Source organism: Eucalyptus grandis, chromosome 6 (genome assembly GCF_016545825.1).
Source record: "Eucalyptus grandis isolate ANBG69807.140 chromosome 6, ASM1654582v1, whole genome shotgun sequence".
Taxonomy (NCBI): Eukaryota; Viridiplantae; Streptophyta; class Magnoliopsida; order Myrtales; family Myrtaceae; genus Eucalyptus; species Eucalyptus grandis.
This window is the reverse complement of record NC_052617.1, coordinates 24,683,593-24,706,987: the sequence shown is the minus strand read 5'-3', so window position 1 is coordinate 24,706,987 and position 23,395 is coordinate 24,683,593. Positions and strand designations below refer to the sequence as shown.

The 23,395-nt window shown below is 43.7% G+C and overlaps 5 protein-coding genes across 5 annotated transcripts; 4 read left to right on the top strand and 1 right to left on the bottom strand.

The window, feature by feature from the left end:
• Positions 1-165: 165 nt before the first annotated feature.
• LOC120294395 lies at positions 166-1,098 on the top strand. Its single transcript, XM_039314460.1, has one exon. The coding sequence runs from the start codon at positions 166-168 to the stop codon at positions 1,096-1,098; it is 933 nt and encodes a 310-aa protein (XP_039170394.1).
• A 7,374-nt stretch (positions 1,099-8,472) lies between these two features.
• LOC120294394 (proline-rich receptor-like protein kinase PERK2) lies at positions 8,473-9,193 on the top strand. Its single transcript, XM_039314459.1, has 2 exons — positions 8,473-8,844; positions 8,957-9,193. The coding sequence occupies exons 1-2, from the start codon at positions 8,473-8,475 to the stop codon at positions 9,191-9,193; spliced, it is 609 nt and encodes a 202-aa protein (XP_039170393.1).
• A 285-nt stretch (positions 9,194-9,478) lies between these two features.
• Positions 9,479-11,824, top strand: LOC120294393. The gene is made up of 2 exons (XM_039314458.1): positions 9,479-10,734; positions 11,104-11,824. The coding sequence occupies exons 1-2, from the start codon at positions 9,479-9,481 to the stop codon at positions 11,822-11,824; spliced, it is 1,977 nt and encodes a 658-aa protein (XP_039170392.1).
• Positions 11,825-15,004: 3,180 nt separating this feature from the next.
• Positions 15,005-15,750, top strand: LOC120294952. Its single transcript, XM_039316104.1, has 2 exons — positions 15,005-15,111; positions 15,147-15,750. The coding sequence occupies exons 1-2, from the start codon at positions 15,076-15,078 to the stop codon at positions 15,675-15,677; spliced, it is 567 nt and encodes a 188-aa protein (XP_039172038.1). The 5' UTR covers positions 15,005-15,075; the 3' UTR covers positions 15,678-15,750.
• Positions 15,751-17,115: 1,365 nt separating this feature from the next.
• Positions 17,116-21,678, bottom strand: LOC104451744 (wall-associated receptor kinase 3). The gene is made up of 3 exons (XM_039315266.1): positions 20,523-21,678; positions 20,178-20,327; positions 17,116-18,504 (listed from the first exon to the last, which is right to left on the bottom strand). The coding sequence occupies exons 1-3, from the start codon at positions 21,397-21,399 to the stop codon at positions 17,315-17,317; spliced, it is 2,217 nt and encodes a 738-aa protein (XP_039171200.1). The 5' UTR covers positions 21,400-21,678; the 3' UTR covers positions 17,116-17,314.
• Between the last annotated feature and the right edge of the window lie 1,717 nt (positions 21,679-23,395).

The window sequence follows — 23,395 nt, the reverse complement described above, 5'->3', positions numbered from 1 at the left end:
GATCTCAATCACATATTTATGAACAATTCTACTAAAACAATTCTACTAAAACAGAATATTAAAGAAATAATAATAAAAATAATAAAAGAAAAACTACCTAATCTGATTTTTCTTTTTCTCTTTTCTTTTGTTTTTGAACGGTGGCTTGGCATCTCGTGGTGGAGGATGGCCGGCGTCGGAAGCTCCGGCGAGGGCACGCAAGTGCACGGTGAGGAGCTCCGGCGAGGAGATTGTCGTGGGTCGGTATGGGCCTGCGTCGCGGAGGCTGCGTCGGGGCGCTCGGATCACGAGCTTCAGCCGGCGGGGGCGCTGCAGGACGGCGGGAGGCCTCGGGTGGCTGCAATGAGGCTCGGCACCGGCGAAAGGGAAGCGTCGAGCCGGGTTCGGGACTTCGTCGTCGGGGACCTCGGATTTGCAGCGAGAGGGACTCCGGTGCTTGGATCTCGACTCGGCTGCGACTGGGTCACCGGTGGCTTGGGATCGACGGCGAGGTGGTGCGGGCCGCGGGGAGACGCCGGGGCGGAGGTGCGAGGCTCGGGCGAGGCGGATCACCGGCAAAGTGGACACACAGCAGCGAACGGGGAGTCACTGGGGGAAGACTCAGATCGGCACGGCGGCTTCGTCAGGGCGGAGCGAGGCGCTGGGGGCTGGCTGAAGCGTCGCGGGCCGAGGGCTGAACAAAGAACGCCGGGCGGAAAGGACCGCGATCCGACTCGGGTCCAGCTGGCGGAGGCCAACGGGCCGAGCCTGCAAGTCCGGGCGAGGCGGATGCGCGAGCGTCGGGGCTCGTGGACGGAGACCGGCGGCTACGTCGGCGCGGGGAAGCGGCTCGGTTGTAGCACGGCTCGGACTTGCTCGCGGAGAGTGGAGCGTCGAGGCTTCGGGTCCGTCGGGCGGGGCGCCGATCGAGGTGGAGGCACGCGACGGATCGGCGACCGGCCTGCGTCGGGGACTGGTTGCGACCGCAGGAGTGGCTCGGCGTCGGGTCATCGGAGATGCGGTGCCGGCACGGTGGTGGCTCGGGCAGCAGGGGAATCAGGCATTGGCCTGGGCTGGGAGAGGCGGATATGCAGCAAAAGAACCCTTTGGAGAAGATGAACAGTAGGGGTCTTGTCAATTGTTTTTTTTTTTCCCTCTTCTCCCGTCTTCTCACGTCACTTGCTGCAACTTTCCCCTCTAGTTTCTGCTTATTTTTTTCTCTTTTCCTCTCCCACAAACCGAAACCCTATTCTCTGTTTTCTCTCTTTTCGCTTTTCAATTTTTTTTACGAAAAGAAGCCCCCCTTTCTCTCATCGTATACGGCTCCCTTTTATAGGCAAATAAGATGAAAATCTTCGTGAAATATTTCATTCACTTTTCAATATACACGAAGATTTTCCTACAACCTCCAAATCACAAAATCCTCTTATTTTTCTTATCTCCTAAATATTTTCTACTGATTTTTAAAGATAAGATCAAAAACCCAATTTTCTTAAATTTCAAAAATCCTCATTTCAAATCGCAATTTCAGAAAACGGGCTCGGGCCAATTTGTACTCTTTTCGTGGGCCAAGCCCAGCCTGCTAATTTAAAACCTAAAACCACTAATTCAACCCATCCGACATTGGTCCAATAAATAAGTGTAAAAAAAAATGCAAATTAAAAACAAATGCACCTAAATCTATATGCTATGCAATTAATATTTTTTTTCAGGGATAAAATTAATCCCTAATTTTTTATGCAATAAATGACTAAACAGATTGCCAAAATTTAGGTGTCAACAGCTGCCCCTCTTTGAAGGTGAGCTCGAAGAGGTTGCCTTCAAAGACAAATTGAGATCTAAATTTTGACTATGCAAATGCACTGAATGATTTTTTTTGTCGGAAAATGAATTCCATTTTTTAATGCAATTTATATGATGCATGGAAATGCATGATGTCAAAAGAAAGAACGTACCTACAATTACTTACCAATTAGTGCGGTAAAGCATTTTGAGGTACATGATAAATCCCTATTTACTCCACAAGTACCCAACTCTCACTCAGGTTCCTTGAAAAGCGTAATAGGTAAGAACATTCACATCAAAAGTGAAATGTTCAACGGAAAAATTTGAGACATCTAGATCCAGACTGAGATGTCAAGATTTTTGAAAATCTCAAAATACCTAAATCCAGACTAAGGTATAATGAGAAGGATTGACAAACATTCACATCCAGAGTGAAATGTTTGAATGAAAATAATCAAGACATCCAAGTCCAGACAGATATGTCACGATTTTAGAAGCTCGAAATACCTAGATCCAGACTACGTATAATGAGAAAGGTCGAAAAATATTCACATCCAGAGTGAAACATTCAACGAATAGAATTGAGACATCCAGATCCAGACTGAGATGTCGAAATTTTGGAATGCAATTTGTATGCAAATGGTAAATGAACTTACCTGGAATAACTTACCTTCAAAGAGGGTAGAGTGATTCAAGATAGTTGGTGTTACATGTCCAGACCCGTACCATTTTACGGCCGCCTAGAATAGTAACATGGCTTTGTAAAGAGACTCGCTTTCCCGGGTGACTCGTACCATTCTACGGTCACCCAAGTATGACAGTGTTTGATTGTGTCTAGGACCCGTACCATTCTACGGTCGCCTAAACGGGATTTACCTTCCAAGACCCGTACCATTCTACGGTCGCCCGAATAGGGAAATAGGTTTTGTCTAGGACCCGTACCATTCTACGGATCAGAAATACTCTGAATGGGGAAATTGCTTTTCCGGGACCCGTACCATTCTACGGTCGCCTGTTAGAGCAATAAATGTTGTCTAGGACCCGTACCATTCTACGGTCGCCTAAACGAGGTTTTGCTTGGCTAGGACCCGAACCATTCTTCGGTCGCCCAACCTTGCAACAAAGGTCAACTGACCAGGACCCGAACCGTTCTCGGTCGCCTTAATCGATTGAATCCGGGAGGAAAATATTTGGGGGACAACTCGGTCGAGGTCGGTGTTTTCAAAAGGGACTCTGGGCTATGACAGCACACCAGGTCGATATAAAGGGACATCGGGCTACAAAAGCACGTCGAGTCGATAAAAAGACTCTGGGCTATGAAAGCACGCCAGGTCAATATAACTGGACAGCTTGATCAAGTCAAGTGTCGATGCACTTAAGAGAGAATACCTGCACAATGACAAGTATTTTAGAGTATGGTAGAGATATACTTACCTCGGTGATATCTCCGATTCTTGGAGAAAAATGTCTTTTGGAATTTAGATATCCTGTGGAGGTCTTTCACCTCATGGTGGAGGTTTCTCATCTCCTAATATCATGAAACATTCTGAAAGGAACTTGAATTACCTGTCAGACATGATTTAGAGCAAAAACTTATATGCATTCATCAAAGAGATAGACAACTGAGTTACTCTAGAATGCACATTTCAAAATTTAGTGAGGTTTTCATCAACTCAATCGGGGTTCATGTATAATGACCATTGCATCACCCAAATTTCCATTGGAGAGAATTATCATTCAAGACAATCTTCACTCATGACATGGATTTCTTAAGAATACCAAATGAGGGACCTTCAATTAGAAAGGACTTTCACTCACTCTCATTTAGAGGCTATTTTATGAGAATCGCTCCATCTCACTATCATCACACCAACAAGGGTCCGAGTTTTCTCGCAAGCGGTACAACCTTACCAATCCGAGAGGTCTTTAACAAGGACCATAATGAGGGCTCGGTCAACGGCTTAACAAAGGGACTCTTTGAGTCAAGGCTATTGAAAGAACAACTCTTTAATCATCTCCGGGTTTACAAGTCAAGAACCCTGCAAAATGAGAAAGAAATAATCTTGCTCGCACTTTTTCGAGCGATGCATAAAACATGTGAACTCCTATGTTAATTCAAGTGCCCTAATCTGAAGAGACTTTGTAAAAGGACGTAACATAGGTTAGGTTCATGGGTTGAGAAATGAAAGGATCATCATGCTCAAAATGTGTGTAAAGGGTGAAAGTTGGTGATCATCTTGGCATTGCCACCAGTTTTCTTTTCCATCATTGGGGATCGTCTTCATGAAATGCCCCATTGATTGTAAAAACTCAGCATTTGAGTTCTTTGACTATTGCTCTATTGGGATTCGATTCTTGTAATTGATGTCACCTATCTTGACTCTTTTTCATCTATGGGCATTGGCCTTGCTTTTACCAGGCACACCACTTTTCATGCCCCTAGTTCTCATGCATTTTTCACTTCTTTTCATGGGCATTGGCCTTGCTTTTACCAGCACATTGTTTTTTTTTTTCATGCCCCTTAGTAATTCAATTCTTGCGCACAATGCAAGTGTCAAGCAATTACACTTTGAATGGCACTTGAACTTTCAAAGGTCCTCATCTAGCTTTTGCCTTGCCCCAGTGTGGGGGATGATCACCAACTGGGTTTAAAGAAATAAAATTGCAGGCTCAAATGGGCTATGCAAAGGATATAAGTGTATGGGATAAAGAAAGAAATGCTCTTCATCATCCTAAGGCACTTAAATTAACACATGAATTCAATGTAATAGCATGACTTGAAGATTGATGCAAGTGAGAGCAAGAAAATTTCAATTCATTTTCCTCACCTCATGATGCCATTTGATCTCTTAGTTGCCCCGATGTGGGGTGATTCTTGACAGGGGTAATTTGAAAAGAATATCCATAAGTGTATGGGCTCAAAAGGGTTAAGCAACGGATCACTTGTAGTGTTTAGGATAGAGAAATGAATTGCCTCTCATCATTTCGGTTATCGTACCTTTTGCGAGAGAACTCTTTACCTTGCGGATATGGAACTTCCAACACTCATCTCACAAGTGTATCAAGTGTATAAGTATGGGATTTTGTGTATAGGATAAGGCTTGCCTTTCATCATCCCGATACGTCTCATTCAGCATTCTTAAGCATTGAAGTCACTCCATTAAATTGTATATCTTGACAAATCTCCACATTAAATTGGTGAGCTAAATCAATATGAAAATTCTCTTTTCAAAAGAGTCCAGTAACTTTAAGCATGAAAAGTGTTTGTGACTTCAAAACAAATAATTTATTGCACTCAAAACATGGTTTTCAGCATTCATTCAAGGAATTGTCCCATGGAGGGATTGTCTCAGCAATGGATGTCCCGGGGATTGAAAATCCGCTTTTTAATTTGATGAATGCTCCATTCTTTTTGCCCCCGCACAAGAGAACGTGCATGAATAGGATACTATGCAACTCAAAGTAAATTCAAATTGCACAACCATTTTGGCTCAGATCGAGATTTTGTCTCAGTCATGTCACTACTAGAATCTGTAGTGCCCCCAATTCGTCATCTGAAAAGAAAAAAACAAAGCGTCATCTCCCAAAATCATTTATGTTCAAAGACGAGATGTACCTCTTTCACCAAAGATGGATGATCCTCTCTTAACTTGCCCCTCATTTAATGGGCAAGAATGAAAATTCCGTCAAGCATGGAAATGGAACACACTTTGTTTGGCTCTTCAAGATGGATATTTCAAGTAGTATCGAGATGTGACCGACATTAACTCTTTAGAAACTTGTTGAGTAACAATTGAACCAATTGCAACCTGATGTGCCTTTTTCAGATGCTTTCTTATCGGGTCAAGAAAGTAATGCTCTGAAACATGAAGCAAATGAGTCAGAAAATTAAACAGGGCTAATCTAATGCATGCTTTTGGAAATGGCTTAAAAAATGATTTTTTTTTTTACTTTTTTGGATGAGGAAGCATGAAGAAGCCCAGTCCTCAGAATTCTCCTTGGATGATATTTTCTTTTTATTGTTGGATATCGTCATTGGACTGGTTTGGCATACCCCATCATGTCCTCAAAACAAAACTTGTAATTCTATTGATATCCATCAATCAAATTACAATTGGAATGTGATGCTCAAGCACAGAATAAATTGAAATCAATCCCTAAAAAGCAATAAGAATTCCCATGCAGGGGAAGGTGCATGCCCCTAATTAAATGAGGAAATCGAACTACTTAAGACCATGAATCATTTGTACTTGAATTCTTCACCCTTCTTGATCTTGTGATGCAAGCCCTTCAGGTTTGATATTCTTCCATAGATATGTTGCTACCCTCTTCATGATGGCATCAAATTCGACTACCTTAGGAAAATGAGACGATTCAAAAGGTCTTCTTGGCTCTCTTTTGGAGTTGCAATTTCTCACTAAAGATAAATCGCAGCACTTTTGCTTGACGAGATAAGCTCTTCTTTTATTTGTCATTTTAGCTCTCAATCATGAACAGATGGGTGAGCGGGATCGTTCCATATTCACCTAATTCAAATAAACGGGAACATGTAAGCATGAGGGTAAATAGAAAGTCGATCCATGACAATGATCTAATCAATTTTTCCATTTTTTTCATTTATTCATGAAAAGTTCTTCCAAGAAAGGCATTTCCTAAAAATGGACTAGGAAAATAAAGATAGACACCCTAAAAGACCAAATTTCCTAAACATGAATTGAAAACAAATTCTCCAAAGTTTTTTTTTTCAAAATGCATCATTCCCTAGCAATTTCTCATTTCATTTCCAATTGACAAATGAATCAAATCAATGATTGACCTAGATTGTCATGGACCGACCCAAGAATATGACAAAATAAATTGCATGGTATAGGGATAGAAGACTTACTTCGCCAAGGAAAATTAATGGCAATCACATAGACATGCGCATGGTAAGTGGCTCGATTTCTAATCTATAAGGCTTATCAAGGTGGAGCCACAAGGATGATCGGACTAGCCACGGGCTTGTGGACTATGTCGGGTCCTCATGACTCCGGCTTGGTCAAAGAGCCGACCCGGGTTGCGAGCATGCAGACCGAGGTGGGTACTCTTGACACCATGAAAGAAACTTCGGAATTGAAATGGGCAACTCGTACCGCGAGCATGCGGTCGAAGTGGTATCCATCTCAACACCATCCTAAATGATCCTATGCGGCCCAGGTTCGGCGGCAGGTTGTGTGTGCAATAGTGTAGTGCTAAATGCAGGGCATGCACAATAATTTAAATCAAATAACACTTCAATAGTTTGAATTTAAAACATTCATCCCCAACGCCAACCTGCAAGGCAAGGGTTAGCAAAGACTACTCCCCTTATATCTCCCAATTTGCAAAAACATTTAACACCTTAAATGTTAGGGACGTACCTGGGATCCTCGCTACCAAACAAAAACATTTTTCAAAAGAAAAGAAAAATTGGCCTAAGTCCACTAAGAGTTTTAACTCAAGTCCCCAGTGGAGTCGTCGCGACCAATTTTTTAGGGTGTGAACCACCTAAGGTTTTGGCTAATGGATTGTTAAGCCTAGACTTAACTCGGGCTCTCCCAAGCCCATACCAATTCGCAACTTAGGTTTGAATTGTTAACATGCAATTTTTTTAATTAGGAGTCGCCACTAATCTATTTTTGGTGGGTCGATTAGAAACCCAAGTAATGTAATGGGAGATTCACTTTACTCCTACGAACCAGAGATTTATGAGTTCGGAGATTTGATTACGCTAGATTTCTCTAACGCCCTTTCGGTACCTTTTTCTTTTATTTTAAAAAAATTGTTTGGCAAGCAACTTGAATTGATTTTAATTTCTTAACATGTGAGGTGACCATGCAGGTACGCAAACCACCAATTTAACACTCAAGAAAGCAAATGAATAAATTGTAGGACTTACCTTATATCAACGAAAGCATCTGCGTTGTTAGTTTAGAATTCACATCAGCAGTCCTAAATATGATTTCTAATTAAAACGCAATTTTTGTTTTTGTTTTCACTTAATTAATGAAAATCATGCGATATGCAATGCATGCCACTAATTTAACATGAAATGATATGACATGGCAACATGACTTAGCTATATGACCTAAGCAATATGACATAACTAAGCATGTAATCTATTCTAAGCATGAGATGATTTATTCTAAATAATTTTTTTGTATTTTCTATGAGATTCGAAATTTAAGAAATGCAACATTTAAATATGCAATCTAAATTAATCTAATGACCTAATTCTAATGACGGGCAATTTCTAATTAAATGCACCTAACAAAAATCACTAAATGACGTGCATTGTATGAAACTATGACGTGCACATGATTTTTATTTTCCTAATAAGCATGCAATCTATTTAGGAGAAATTATCTAAACCTATAATATGCAATCTTAGCCATGCAATGACGTGCAAAGAATGCCCTAATTCTACATGACATATGCATGATGATTTTTTTGTGTCTTTTTTATTAATTTCGAAATTAAAATTTTCACATGCAATGCTTTTTCTTTTGGTTTTCTTTTCCATGATTTAAAATAAAATTCTTATTTTAAATATAAAAGATAATAACCAAACCTAATCTTAATTCAACATTTTTTTGGATTTTTTTATTTAAAACTCGAGATAAGATTGCAATTTTAACCCTAAATCAGCAAATCTAATCCTAACTCAAATATTTTTTGGATTTTTCTTTTATGAAAATAAGACTGACCGACTCGTCGCTCCACCGAGCGCTCGCTCGCCTGCCTCCTCAGCAGCTCCGCCCGGCGTCCGCGCCTCTGCCTCCGCCCGACGCTGCGCCTCCATCCCTTCCCTCCACCGTTGCTGCGCCTCCGCCCCTGCCCTCCGCCCGAGCGCCTCTCAATCGTCGCTTGCGCTACCGAGCCACGCTTCTCTCGCTGCAGCCACCAGCGGCCCCGTCGCCGGAGCTCCGAGTGTCGTTGCCTTCGTTGCTCCCGCTGCCCAACGCCCGTGCATCCGTCTCGGACCTTTGCCCTTTTTCCCGCGCGCCCTATGTTCTCCGAAGCTCTCTTAAAGGGCGTCCGAAGCCCTGTTTTCTGCTGACAGTTCGTTGAAGCCAGTTGTTGGACTTACGACGCCTGGTAGGCCTCTTCAACCCCCCCTAAGTTTGCCCTGGTAAGTGATCTATTTGGGCTTTAAATGGCCGAGTTTGGTTAGGGTTTGCTCGCCCTTTCTCTGCAATTCGTTGCTGTTATGGATCCCGGAACTTCTTCGGCCCAAATTGAGGGGGAAAGGGCTGTTCGTAGCCTTCCCGTTCCTGACCATGGCCCCTCCTCTCGTGGCGGTGTTGCTAATGAGAACTTGGGTGATTCTTCGCCCCCTGTTGGTCCAAAGCAGCCTTCCGTTCAAGGCCGTTCCTCTCGTGATCCGAGATGGGCCGCGAGGGAGAAGTAGAGGTAGATCGGGTTCAAGCGACCTCGGCGAGCAATCTCGAGAAACTCAAACCTGCGCAATTGGGCGAGTGTGGCTGTGGCCAGAGTAGCCACCAAAGGCTACGACTTGGAGTTCATTCCTCCAGTCGATGATGGGCCATCTGTGGAAATGACTGATGATGATCTGCAGGCTGCTGACCCGAAACTTCAAGAGTGTCTCGTTGGATATTATATGGGCAAAAGAATTCCTTTTAAAGTTACAGAAGCAGCTTTCAAAAAGGCGTGGGGGCCTAATTTGGTCGAACTAATGGCTGATGGGAAGGGGTTTTTCTATTTCCATATTCCGGATTGGGAGTTCCAGAGAAAAGTGTTGGAAGGAGGCCTTATTACCATTTCAAAGGTACCTCTTGTGCTGCAACAATGGAGACCGGCCCTGGATTTGCGGAAGGACTCCCACCTTACGGTTCCTGTGTGGGTAAGGCTTAAAAACTTACCTCCCGTGTTCTGGTCTTCTCAGGCTATCAGTAAGATTGCAAGTAAGGTTGGTAAACCGCTTTATGTAGTAAATCTTGATCAAATGAAAGCCCTGGCTTATGCTAGAGTATGTGTAGAGATTACAGCAAAGCAGCCTTCATGTGAGTCCATTGAATTGGTTCACCAAGGAAATTCATGTTTCGTGGAAGTAGAATATGAATGGAGACCCACGGCTTGTGTAGGTTGTGGTGTATTTGGCCACAAATGCAGTGCTGGTGTTGCTCAGATCTCTACTGCAAATGCTCAACGATCTTTGATCGCTAGACCCCATGCTCCTCAAGATGGGACTTCATCTCCTAACCCTTCATCTCGGCCTGCAGTTCAAGCAAGCTCGCATCCTCAGTTCGCTCAGTCTTCGGACAGAACACATGATAACCCCTTGTTTATTAAGAAGCCTGATGCTAGACCTATTCCAGCAGAGGAGACCCTCACTGAAATGCATAAGGTTACAAATCCTACTGCTGATAAATCTCCAAGCTCTCTCAATTCTACTGCTATGGCCTCTGGATGCGAAGGAGCTCAAGAGTTGCCTTTGCCCACTGTCTCTGCTGCTATCCCTCATACTTCTGCTGACCCGGGTTGGAAGCAAGTAAAAAGAAATAAGAAGATGGTCCAGAAAGGAGCTGCATCTTTTAGTTTAGCCCTGCCCACTGAAGGGGGGCATTCTCTAAAGCTAAAACTAAAAGGCCCTGCATCTAAGGAAGTTGGTTCTGCTTCATTGTCTCACAAGACCCCTGGAATCCCATTATCTTCCTCGAAAGCTGTTGAAAGCTCTTCTTTGGCAAAAGCGAAAGTCGTCTCTCCTCATTTGATTCTACCTGATTGTTCAGACGAGATTGGTAACTCCATCATTCATGCCGTTTCGGACAATGAGGACCTGCTGTCGGTTGGATGCCTTTCTCCGAAAGCTCCTCACAAAAATGTCCCAGTTGAGACACTACAAGATAAGCTCCTGCTTATATGCCCGGATCCTCCTCCTTCTATGGCTCCTAATCCGACTGTGGGTCGGAAAAGGGCCACCAAGAAGAGGTAATTTTCTCCTTCTTCTTTTTAATTATGTATATAGGTGCTTGGAACATAAGAGGCCTCATGAACCCCGTCGCGGGCGGGCGAAGTTAGGAGATTTGTCTCCACCCACAATCTGTGCCTTATTGGCCTTATCGAGACTAAAGTTCTGAAGTTTCTTTTGAATCTATATCCTCCTCCTTTTTTAATGGTTGGAATTGGGTTGCAAATTATGATTTCTCCCCTCGTGGAAGAATTTGGGTGGGCTGGAACCCGAGTATGTTAGCTATGAAATGTTGTCGATCGTGATCAAGCTGTACATGGTCGACTGACATACTCCCTGACTGGTATGGTTTGTTGCGTGTCTATTGTTTATGGAGAACATTCTTTCAGTCGCCACCGGCCTCTTTGGGAGGACTTGCTTCGTATGAATAATCTTATGCAGGATATGCCTTGGTTGGTAGCTGGAGATTTTAATGCCATTAAAGATCCTTCGGACCGGTTTGGTGGCTCCAGCTTATGGATTCCTTATTTTGATGAATTTGGAAACTGCTTAGCTCAGACTGAATTGGGTGATCTTAGGTATGTTGGCCTTCGGTTTACTTGGTCGACATCTGCTGGTACTTCTAGAAAAATGAGGAAAATCGATCGTGTTTTGGTTAATTCTAAATGGAATATGGAATTCTCCTTCTTTGAGGCCTCGTTCCTGAATCCGGGCATCTCGGATCACTCGCCCATGGTTGTCAGAGTCCTCAACCCGCTTTTTAAAAGAAGGCCTTTCAAATATTTTAATTTTTGGGCTAAACATTCTGACTTCCCTTCCATCGTTCAGCAAGCTTGGGATACTCCGGTTGTTGGGGTTCCTATGTTCAAACTAGTATCCAAGCTGAAGGTGCTAAAAAGCCGGCTCAAACAACTGAATAGGGAGGAGTTCTCCAATATTTCGGTGAGGACAGCGGAAGCTAGAGAAGCTCTTTGTCTTGCTCAGCTTGATCTCCATCTTGATCCGACCAACTCTGACTTTCTTGATCTTGAGAAGGTGCACCGTAAGCTCTTTGTGAACTTGCGTAGAGATGAGGAATCTTTTTACAAGCAGAAATCAAGAATCCGCTAGCTCAAGGAAGGTGATCGAAATACTAAATTTTTTCATAATTCCGTCAAGAGAAGGCAGCTCAGGAATAGAATCCTCTCAGTTAAGGATTCTTCGGGTGCTTTGATCAGTGACCCTTTAGCGGTTCCTCAGGTTTTTGTCTCTTTCTTCGATGATCTCCTATCTCCTCAAACGATGCTATCCAAGCCTTCATTGCAGGACGTTAGAGAGTTCATTCGAAGACCTCTATCGGTTGATCAGGTATTCTCCCTTTCTAGACCGGTCTTGGAATCTGAAATTAAAGATACGCTCTTTTCTCTCTCGAAAGGAAAAGCCCCGGGTCCTGACAGCTTTACTGTTGAGTTCTTTAAGACTTGCTGGGGGGACTGTTGGCCCGTTGGTGACGGAGGCGGTCTCTGATTTCTTCTCTTCAGGCCGTCTTTTGAGAGAGGTAAATAATACCATTCTTGCCTTGATACCTAAAGTGCCTAATGCTTGTGCCGTGATGATTTCCGACCTATCGCTTGCTGTAATACTATTTACAAGCTCATCACAAAAATCTTGGCTAATCGCCTAGCTGCTGTCTTGAACGATTTGGTTGATTCTTCCCAGAATGCATTTGTTAAAGGGAGAAGGATTAGGGATAATATAATGATGGCGCAAGAGCTTTTTGCTGGCTTTCATCTAGAACCTTACACTCCCAAGTGTGCAATAAAGGTTGATTTTCAGAAAGCCTTCGATACTGTTGATTGGGACTTTCTTCAAACTACTTTGTTGGCATTTGGCTTTCCTGAACCTCTTACTCAACTTATTATGGTTTGTGTTCGGACCTCGAAATACTCTATTTCTATTAATGGAGAACTACATGGCTTCTTTTCGGGTGGGAGGGGGCTTCGCGGGGTGATCCGATGTCCCCTACCTCTTCACACTTGTAATGGAGGTTTTCTCTGGAATATTGAATGCAAATACTGCTCGGAGGGAGTTTAAGTATTATTGGAGATGTAAACCAGTCCGTCTTTCTCATCTCTTTTTCGCTGATGATGTATTCCTCTTCAGTCAGGCAGACTGGCCTTCCATTACTCTTCTGAAAAAGGGCCTCGATCTATTTTCTTCTTGGACCGGGCTCCTTCCGAATAAGAACAAAAGCGAAATCTTTTTATCGGGTGGGGCTCCTTCATTTGCACAACTATATTCTTATGGCATTTGGGTTTCAAGAAGGAAAGCTCCCAGTGAAATACTTAGGTGTACCGATCATCTCCTCCAGTCTTGGGAAAGCAGATTGCGTGGCCTTGATTGTTCGGATTACTGCCAGGGCCCAGTCATGGACTCAACGCTTCCTCTCTTTTGCGGGTAGGCTACAACTTATAAGGTCAGTCCTACATTCTATTCAAGCGTATTGGTCCAGTGTCTTTACTTTGCCGGTTTCAATCCTAAATAGTATTGAGAAAATCTTGAGACAATTTCTATGGAAAGGCGCCACTCTTGGCAGAGGCGGGGCTAAGGTTGCATGGGATGAAGTATGCCTTCCTAAAAATGAAGGAGGATTGGGTATTCGTAAGTTGAAAGATTGTAACAAATCAGCGATGCTTAAATACATTTGGATTCTTTTCACGAGACAAAGAATCCTTATGGTGTCGTTGGATTCACTCCACTTTCTTAAAAAGGGACAACTTTTGGATCTCTTCCTCACCTTCGTTTGCTCTTGGGCTTGGAAAAAATCTTACTTCTAAGAGCGGAGTTTAGGCCATTATTTCTCGGAAAATTGGAAATGGCCTTTCGACTTCCTTATGGTTTGATCGCTGGCTTTCGGAGGGCCCTCTTGATCGGCTTATTCCTCTTCCTCTTATTGAAACATCTGGTCTTCCAAAGAATGCGTAGTCGCGGATCTTCTATCCCCTATGGGCGATTCCTTGAGCTTTTCCTTCAAAGCTTGGGATTCTCAATTCCCGTTTCATCCTCTACTCTGGATCATTTCTTTTGGAGTCGGGATCCCTCCGGATCCTTCTCGGTGGCTTCTGCATGGGATTACATCAGAACAGGAAAAAACCGAGTGCCTTGGGCTTCTCTTATCTGGAACTCTGATATTGCTCCTAGATTCCAGTTTAATTTGTGGTTGATTACGAGGAATGGATTGCCTACCCGGGAGCTCCTTCTCTCTCATAGAAGAATCGACTTTTGCACTTGTGCGTTATGCAATGAAGTTCAGATTCCATCAATCACCTATTTTTGATTGCCATGTCTCGGCTTCTCTTGCTTTCTTTTGGGCGACAAGGTGTAACTTACCTTGGCGAGCGAGACTGTGGGTGGATAACCTATCTTGGGCTATTAAATTCTTATCCAAGTAAAGGGTTCTTCTACTGTATTGCTAGATTTTCTTTTGCTGCCTTATGTTACTTGATTTGGAAAAAAAGGAATGATATTATATTCCGTGGGGAAGCCTTGATCGTCTCTGCCTTGAAAAATCACCTGATCAAAGTTGTAAAGGAGAAAGCGCTTACCTTCTCTAATGTTCCGAGATATCCCGAGAAATAGGCGTCTTGGAGGGCTGGGGCTTTCATCCCTCCATTTTCTCAGGCCGTACTTCGACTCTATAGGTTGTTGCTTGGATCGCGTTCCTGCTTCAAGTTACTTCAGCTCTCCGTTCTTGGTCTCTTTGTTTTTTGAATTGCCTAGATTTCGTGTTGGTTGTCGTGACTTCTGTTTAGTGACTGTGTTGGTCGCTTTTTGTTTTTCTTGTTTTTGTTTCTCTTTGCCTTTGGCTCTTTCTTCGGCTCCCTTCCACTCTTTCTACTTACTGTAGTTAGAGTGTAAGTCTTTGGTGCCGCTTTTGTATTTGTCTTTAGCTTTTTATCCATTACCTTTACCAAAAAAAAAAAAATAAGATTGACTCAACCAACAAGCGAATCAAATAAGATAAGATTGATATCTAAAATTGACGAACCATATCTTCTTGCGTGAGATCGGGTTGGTAATTTTAAATTAAATCACAAATCAAATCTCGGGCTTGAGATTGGATTGGATTGTTGATTTTTATAAGGGATTGTGAGTCGGATTTGGGCGCGAAAATCGGACAATCAATCCACAAGCTTGAGGGACTATTTCATATTGGGATCTCAATCACATATTTATGAACAATTCTACTAAAACAATTCTACTAAAACAGAATATTAAAGAAATAATAATAAAAATAATAAAAGAAAAACTACCTAATCTGATTTTTCTTTTTCTCTTTTTCTTTTGTTTTTGAACGGTGGCTTGGCATCTCGTGGTGGAGGATGGCCGGCGTCAGAGCTCCGGCGAGGGCACAGCAGGTGCACGGTGAGGAGCTCCGGCGAGGGCACAGCAGGTGCACGGTGAGGAGCTCCGGCGAGGAGATTGTCGTGGGTCGGTATGGGCCTACGTCGCGGGAGCTGCGTCGGGGCGCTCGGATCACGAGCTTCAGCCGGCGGGGCGCTGCAGGGACGGCGGGAGGCCTCTGGTGGCTGCGATGAGGCTCGGCACCGGCGAAAGGGAAGCGTCGAGCTGGGTCTGGGACTTCTGTCGTCGGGGACCTCGGATTTGCAAGCAGAGGGACTCCGGGTGCTGGATCTCGACTCGGCTGCGACTCTGGGTCACCGGTGGCTTGGGATCTGACGGCGAGGTGGTGCGGGCCGCAGGAGACGCCGGGGCGGAGGTGCAGGCTCGGGCTGAGGCGGATCACCGGCAAAGTGGACACACAGGCAGCAGAACAGGGGAGTCACTCGGGGGGAAGACTCGGATCGGCACAGCGGCGGCTTTGTCAGGCGGAGCAGAGGCGCTAGGCTGGCTGAAGCGTCGCGGGCCGAGGGCTGAACAGCAACGCCGGGGCGGAAAGGACTGCGATCTGACTCGGGTCTAGCTCTGGCGGAGGCCAACGGGCCGAGCTGCAAGTCCCAGGCGAGGCGGATGCGCGAGCGTCGGGGCTCGTGGACGGAGACCGGCGGCTACGTCGGCGCGGGGAAGGCGGCTCGGCTGTAGCACGGCTAGGACTTGCTCGCGGAGAGTGGAGCGTCGAGGCTTCGGGTCCGTCGGGGCAGGGGCGCTGATCGAGGTGGAGGCACGCGACGGATCGGCGACCGGCTTCTGCGTCGGGACTGGTTGCGACCGCAGGGAGTGGCTCGGCGTCAGGTCATCACTGGAGATGCGGTGCCGGCACAGCGGTGGCTCGGCAGCAGGGGAATCAGGCGCTGGGCTGGCTGAGGCGGATACGCAGCAAAAGAACCCTTTGGAGAAGATGAACAGTAGGGGTCTTGTCAATTGTTTTTTTTTTTCCCTCTTCTCCCGTCTTCTCACGTCACTTGCTGCAGCTTTCCCCTCTACTTTCTGCTTATTTTTCTCTTTTCCTCTCCCACAAACCGAAACCCTATTCTCTGTTTTCTCTCTTTTCGCTTTTCAATTTTTTTTACGAAAAGAAGCCCCCTTTTCTCTCATCGTATACGGCTCCCTTTTATAGGCAAATAAGATGAAAATCTTCGTGAAATATTTCATCCACTTTTCAATATACACGAAGATTTTCCTATAACCTCCGAATCACAAAATGCTCTTATTTTTCTTATCTCCTAAATATTTTCTACTGATTTTTAAAGATAAGATCAAAAACCCAATTTTCTTAAATTTCAAAAATCCTCTTTTCAAATCGCAATTTCAAAAAACGGGCTCGGGCCAATTTGTACTATTTTCGTGGGCCAAGCCCGGCCTGCTAATTTAAAACCTAAAACCACTAATTCAACCCATCCGACATTGGTCCAATAAATAAGTGTAAAAAAATGCAAATTAAAACAAATGCACCTAAATCTATATGCTATGCAATTAATATTTTTTTTCAGGGGATAAAATTAATCCCTAATTTTTTATGCAATAAATGACTAAACAGATTGCCAAAATTTAGGTGTCAACAGTCACTATCCTCAATATCGATATCATCAATAAATAAAAATCTTTAGGCTTGTTATCCAAGAACTTGTTCACAAATACTGTAATGAAAGGAACATAGGAGTTTTTTTTTTTTGGTAAAGGTAATAATAAGGAACATAGGAGTTTGTTGCTAGGTATTTGAACAAATAGGATTGTCCAAATCCTATAGAACCGGTCACCAAAATACCCCCATAAGGGGATAGGGCTAATCGGAGCAAAAAGAGTTTTCCATGAGATGTGAAATGAAAATTATTAGTCCCACATGAGGTTTGCGAATAATATGTGAAGCTGAAATTCAAAAGAGTAATTTCCTGTTAAATTGTTTGAATAGATATTCTAGCAATCTTCTATAGTTATTCATCCATTAAATAAAATGGCTATTCCTCATAGCTCTACAATCTATAGCTAGAATAGAAGTGAGTACAATCAGGCATAATCCGCCGTATTTTATTTAAAATAGAGTCATCCCTTATAAAGAATTCAAAATAGCTACTTATTCAGGACCTCAATCGAAATATCAAGGACGAACATACGACCATTGGTTTTGTTTCTTGTACATAGCCCCACGCTAGAAACCATGAATTAGACGCTAGAACTAGTTGTGTCCGCCTCGATGTCAAATACTAGAAGATCGGTCGACTCCGGTTTGTTCATTGCACTAATTGAAGTCGAAAGAGAATCACATCTCGTCCCATTGAGTAAACTTTGAGCCTCCTCGTTGTTCCATTGATCGGCCCACAAGCTCTTGTTAATCCCAGCCAGTTGCTCAGCCACTTCCCACATTGCTGGCCTACTCATGCCATTATAGTTCAAGCACCTTCTAGCGAGCGAACCGACTGCCTCGATCTCCCGCACTTCACCTTCATTGGATGCCTCAAAATTTATCATATGGAGGAGTGTTTGGTCCTCCACAGCAGAGATGAAAGATTGGATGACGTTGATTTTTTCTCCAGATTTTCCATGCCGAATCGGCGTCTCTCCAGTAAGGAGTTCTACAAGGACAACCCCGAAACTATAAACATCACTCTTCGTGGTTAATTCCCCAGTGGTGAGATACTCAGGGTCGAGATAACCTATTGTGCCTTGTATTCTTTCGACTATATGGATCTTTCCAGGTGATATCAAAACCGATGCTCCGAAATCAGATACTTTAGCAAAGTATTTCTCATCCAAAAGTATATTTAGAGACTTGACATCACTATGAATGACTGGCGGATCAGCCAAGGAATGCAAGTACTCGAGGGCCAAGGCAGCTTCCAAGGCAATCTTGAGGCGATTCTTCCATGATTGCAAGACTGTTGATCTCTTATCATGAATGTGGTAATAGAGAGTCCCATTAGGGATGAATTCATAGACCAACAATGGCACTTTTGTCTCCAAACATATGCCCATGAGCTTGACCAAGTTCCTGTGATTCACCTGTGAAATGATGCCGATTTCATGTAGGAATTCATCATGAGTGCTTAGAGAGCCATCCTTGTTCATGTTCTTTGGCTTCTTGATAGGGACATCTCTAGGCTTCTTGACTGCGACTAATATGTCACCGTCGATTCTTCCTTTGTAAACTGAAGCAAAACCACCCTCACCGAGTTTATTGCTAGCATCGTAGTTATTGGTGGCTTTAGCTAACTCTGCCTCAGTGAAGATTTTCACTCTCTGGTGCTTCAAGATCTCTCCTCCATTTTGCCTGAAGTGTTTCTCCTTGGCCCTCCTCTTGCATATGAGCAAGACTAGGCCACTAACAACTATGCACAGCGTTACCGCAAAAATGACTGCCACGCAAAATTGACAAAATGGATATATTAATTTCTCTCCCGAATGATTGATTTAATTTGACAAGTAATGAATTTGGACCTGGTAAATTTTAGAACTAAAATTTGTTCTTACATTTATCCACTTAAATACTTGACACATCAGCCACTAAATGGTGTAACCGGATTAAGCCACACCATAAAAAATGCCCCAACTTTACCGAAACACACTCACATTTTCCGAAAAATCACATGCACGTGCGGTAAGAGCCATTTCCCATTAAATGCCCGTCGAAGACACCATAAGCAGTGCTCAAAGCCGCACAAGCAACACACCCCTCCCCGCGGGGCTCCCAGGGCCCCCACGGCGGTCTCTCTGTCTCTGTGTGTACAGAGGTCACGTCGGGGCCGACGACCTTGCATCAGAGGTTTAAAAGGTCCAAAAGGGGTCGGGGTGTATTAAAAGAAAAAATAAGTGTGGTGGGTGCAGTGGAGATACGACGAAAGAAAGGAAAACAGGGTGTGGCCGTGTGTCTCTCTCGGTGAAAACTGAGAAAGAAAAGGAAAAGAAAAAGCAAAAAAGGAGGGGAAGGGAAACGGAATCTCAGGTCATAACAGATCCTAACACCATACAAATTTTCGTAGTTTCTATTCAAATTATCGCAATACAAAAAATTTCAAATTTTTTTATGTGATAATCATCAAGTGATTGAGTACTCATTCCCCAAAGATCCTAAGAAACTCCCCAGAGGAGAAGCGGCACTTTTAGAGGAAGAACTTTGAGATACTATTGTCATGGAGATTTCAAGACCCGAGCAGCCAAAGAGAGATGGTCCATACGATCGGCAAGACTTGAAGTGTCTTGGGCTCTAGGATTGTCATAAGAAATCTAGAATACTCTCAAGGATAGTACGGGGAATGGATACCCAAAATATTTCATGCACTTAATGGGATATGTGATAGTCTTGTATTTAATATGATAGATAGCAGTTGAGACGATAATAATTGAAAATCCTCATGTATAAATAGGAGTGTTCTCCCCATTTGATCAATAGAAGTGCATTTTCTCTTAGAGCTTCTCTCTCTACTACATATGTGAGTTAGTGAAAAAGCATTCGCTCCTTGGGAAAAAGGCTTAGTTTAAGTGATCCAACGAATTAAAGGAAGCCTAAGTTGCCACGTGGTCTCAATCACAAGCATTGACCCGTGATACTAGAGTGGTTGTTTCTTGAAGCTAAGTGAATGGGCTTATACTCATAAGCACACGAGTTTATAGACTCTAAATTGCTAGTTTTGCTGAAAGCATTTTGAGTAATGGAAGTTTATTTTGATGCCGCCACTTTGTCTACATCTGTGTCATGATTCGTGATGTTCTTGTGAAATTATTTGAGTTATTATATTTGCCAAGGGTTGCACGTGGGTTATTATTGAATGGTGCGTTGGGTCTGCATTAGGGGATTTGTAACTAGTCGAAATTGGTGATCGGGGCGTGTCAATATGAAAGGAAAGATCATGATGCTACTCCAAAAATGATAAGTTATCATTGAAGAGTCTAGTTCTAGGAAAATTGCCCCTAGAGTGAGAACAATTTGAGAACATAAAAACATGAGCCGGATCAACAGCAAGGGGGCTCGTAGTCTAGAGCAAGAGCAGCTTAGATTGTTGAGTGACCATCACAAGGGAACTAGAGTTACCTGCAGCGATTATGGCAAGACGAGAAATTTGGCAACTGACTTTGCCATCACCATCCATGCCAAACGGGCAGTCGCATGTGTAGTTCCCGGCTGTGTTCTTGCAATTCCCATGACATGGATATCTTCCTGGATCCTCGCACTCGTCGATGTCTATGTCAAACAAAATCAAAGGTGAAACTGTAAGTGTACGTTCATGCGTTATTTTGATTCTTAAATTAAAGTCTTGGTTGTATTGAAGCATCTAACTCAACTCAATGAAGAACTGGCTTGAGGAGGCTGGATCACGGAAATTATAGCCCAATCCAAACGAAAAAATTTTGGCTTGCAAAGAGAACAGAAGAATACCTTCACATCCTGCAGACGTTGGGGACAGCGGGGGGGCATAGGGATTCCCCGTGTACCCAGGCTTACAGAAGCAGCGATAACCCAGCCCGTTCTCGAAGTAAGAGCAGTTACTGTTGGCGCCGCAGGGATAGCTCGATCGGTTCGATTGCGCTACCTTACAGGTCAAATTCCGTTCAACTACCCAATCCAGGACAACCTTTGAGTCAACGTGTTCTCGCATATCAGCCGGGACAGGGAGCTTGTAATCGGAGACATTAAACGTCTCCTGGTCCACCACGAATGCTGATCCACAAGAGCTGAAGTTCCGAACTGTGGTGTAATTCGTTGAGCTGCTCATTTCTATCCAGAGGCTCCTCAGGCTCTTGGGGATCGACGTCTGACAGCACCCGAGGCCGGAGCAAGCACTCTCGGCTGTGAAGTTGACCTCCTCGCGGCAATAGGAGAAGCATCCACTCCCGAAAGTCTCGTCAGCGTCGGAGATACGAGCTGACGTGTCACAACCGAAGACAGTGAGCTTGTTCCGGGTGTCCGAGACTGTATATTGCCCGTCTTTGCCCAATCTGATCTGTCGTTTAAGGCGAGAGCCATTGAGGAGACCGCCACTCTTGTTACGACAGTTGTATGCTATGAAATTGCCAATGGTCATCGTCCCGTCCTCCACGGATATGTTGTGCACCGGAATGTTTTTGCCGAGGATCAGTTCCCTGGTTGTGTGGTTGCATTTGAGGGCGAGTTCGGAGTTCCACGCGCAACTTTCGTCGAGCCCGAATGGGAAAGGCACGTTCAGGTTGCCGCACCTTCGGTTGCAGTTGTCCTTCTCGGCAAAAGTGGCCAAGGCCAAGGCCATCGGAAGGAAACACAACACCGCCGCTTTCATCTTTTATGTTTCTCCAATCTGTGCTTTCCTCTGGCTCTCCTCTCTCCGGTTTTTATAATCCCACTTTCGCTGATGCATATGCCTCCGCGGCGGCCAAGTCAGTGATCACATTGGAAGACCGGGTCATCAATTACGACCCCGTACAAGAGAGTCGGGCTGGGTTTTTTGTCCGTGCTTCCGTACGTGTCGAGAAAAGTTGACCACGGAAATCCGACACGCGTGGACCGCGTGTCCGAGCGTGTCGACGCTCCGACACGCGGTCAACTTTTCTCGACACGCGTGTCGACATGTGTCCGGAAGACTGATGGAGGGTGGAGGCGAGAGAGGGCGAGAGAGAAGAGGCCGCGAACGCCGGCGAGATAAAGCCATGAACGGACCACCGCGACAGCGAGAGACGGCTAGAGAAAGACCCGAATAGAGAGAAAAAAAAGAAGGCAAACTCCTGCCGGCGAGACGAAGCCACGAACGGACCACCGCGACGACGAGAGACGGCCAGAGAGAGCAGCGAGGGCCGCCACTGTTGCGATGGATCGGCGACGAGAGGAAGAGGAGAGGAGGGAAGGGGGTCGTGCGGCAAGCGGCAAGGAGGAATAGGAAAAGGGGGCTCGGCGGCTCGCTAGGGTTTTCATAAAGAAACCCAAAAAAAATAAGAAAGGCGTGAGGGGGAGGGGAAGTGACAGCTTACCTGTCACTGTCAAGTCGTGGGGAGGAAAAAAAGTAAAATAAGCTTGGGGTGGGGGAAAAGGACGCACGAAATGAGGGATGGATTTGGGGATTGTTTTTTAATCAGAAAATTAAATAAATACAATTAAAAAATAATTTCGAAAAATAAAAGTATTGAATTTTGAATAATGATAAATTTTGATCATTCTAAAAATCATGGATTTATTTAAATAAATTGATTCTAATTTCTTATTAATTATTAGTTTAATCGATAACTTTTGTTAAAATTAAAAAAATGTTTCGCATTAGCTATGAATATATCTTTGGATTTTCAAATGAATTGATTTGTTAATATTATTAGTGTAAATTTATTATAGGCTCTTTTTTAATTATTTATTTATTTATGAATTTGAATTAAATTAATTAAAAATAAAAATATTTATTTAATATACAACGTGTCGCAACGTGTCGAATTTTCTATTTTTAGAAATGACGTGTCAACGTGTCGTGTCGTGTCGGACACTCGTGTCGTATCGCATGTCGGTGCTACCTAGATTTTCCTTGAAAACTTGCCTGAATATAAACACTGCTTTCATTTTCACTTAAAATTAGAGCCGTGATTGTTTCACAAGATAGAGAAAATTTTCAATTCTCGAAGTATTCATTTGATTCAGCACAAGAAAAATCTGTTCTTCGAATCTACAAGTTTCATAATTGGCTATTCAATAAGTACTCTCGAGGAGCTCCTCAATAAAATCCCTTTCAGAATATTCCCTTTACTTATTAAAAATAAAAATTGACAGATAAGTTTCATTCTCAGTAGAAATTCCAAAGTCCTTTCCCTCCATAATGAGCCACCTCATTTGACTTACTATTTACTATAATGTTCCAATAAACTAATCAGTCACTTAAAATCTGAAATGAGTGACAGAAGTTTAAGTTTTATTAATTTAAGGTTCCGTTTCAAAGCCTGCGCATAAGGCGACCTCCGTGGCTGCGGCCCCCGACGCGGGGGTGCATCTGGGATGGAGTTCCCGCATCTGGGCTGTGCCGCACCTGTTGCATTTAAGGGCTTCAATCCCACCCATTTCTTCTCCTTCCCATCCCCCCTCTCTCTCTCTCAAAAACAACATACATACATACATACATACATACATACATATATATATATATATATATATGTTTCCCGGCATCTTTGGGCCATAGTTGTTCCGATTTTCACAGCACATGTGGCAAACTCCTCACATTTTGCTCCTTCCTAGGATTCAAAAAATATTTAACTTTTCATATTGTTTAAGAATTTCAATAGCCACGTCTAATATCGTATGTGGTG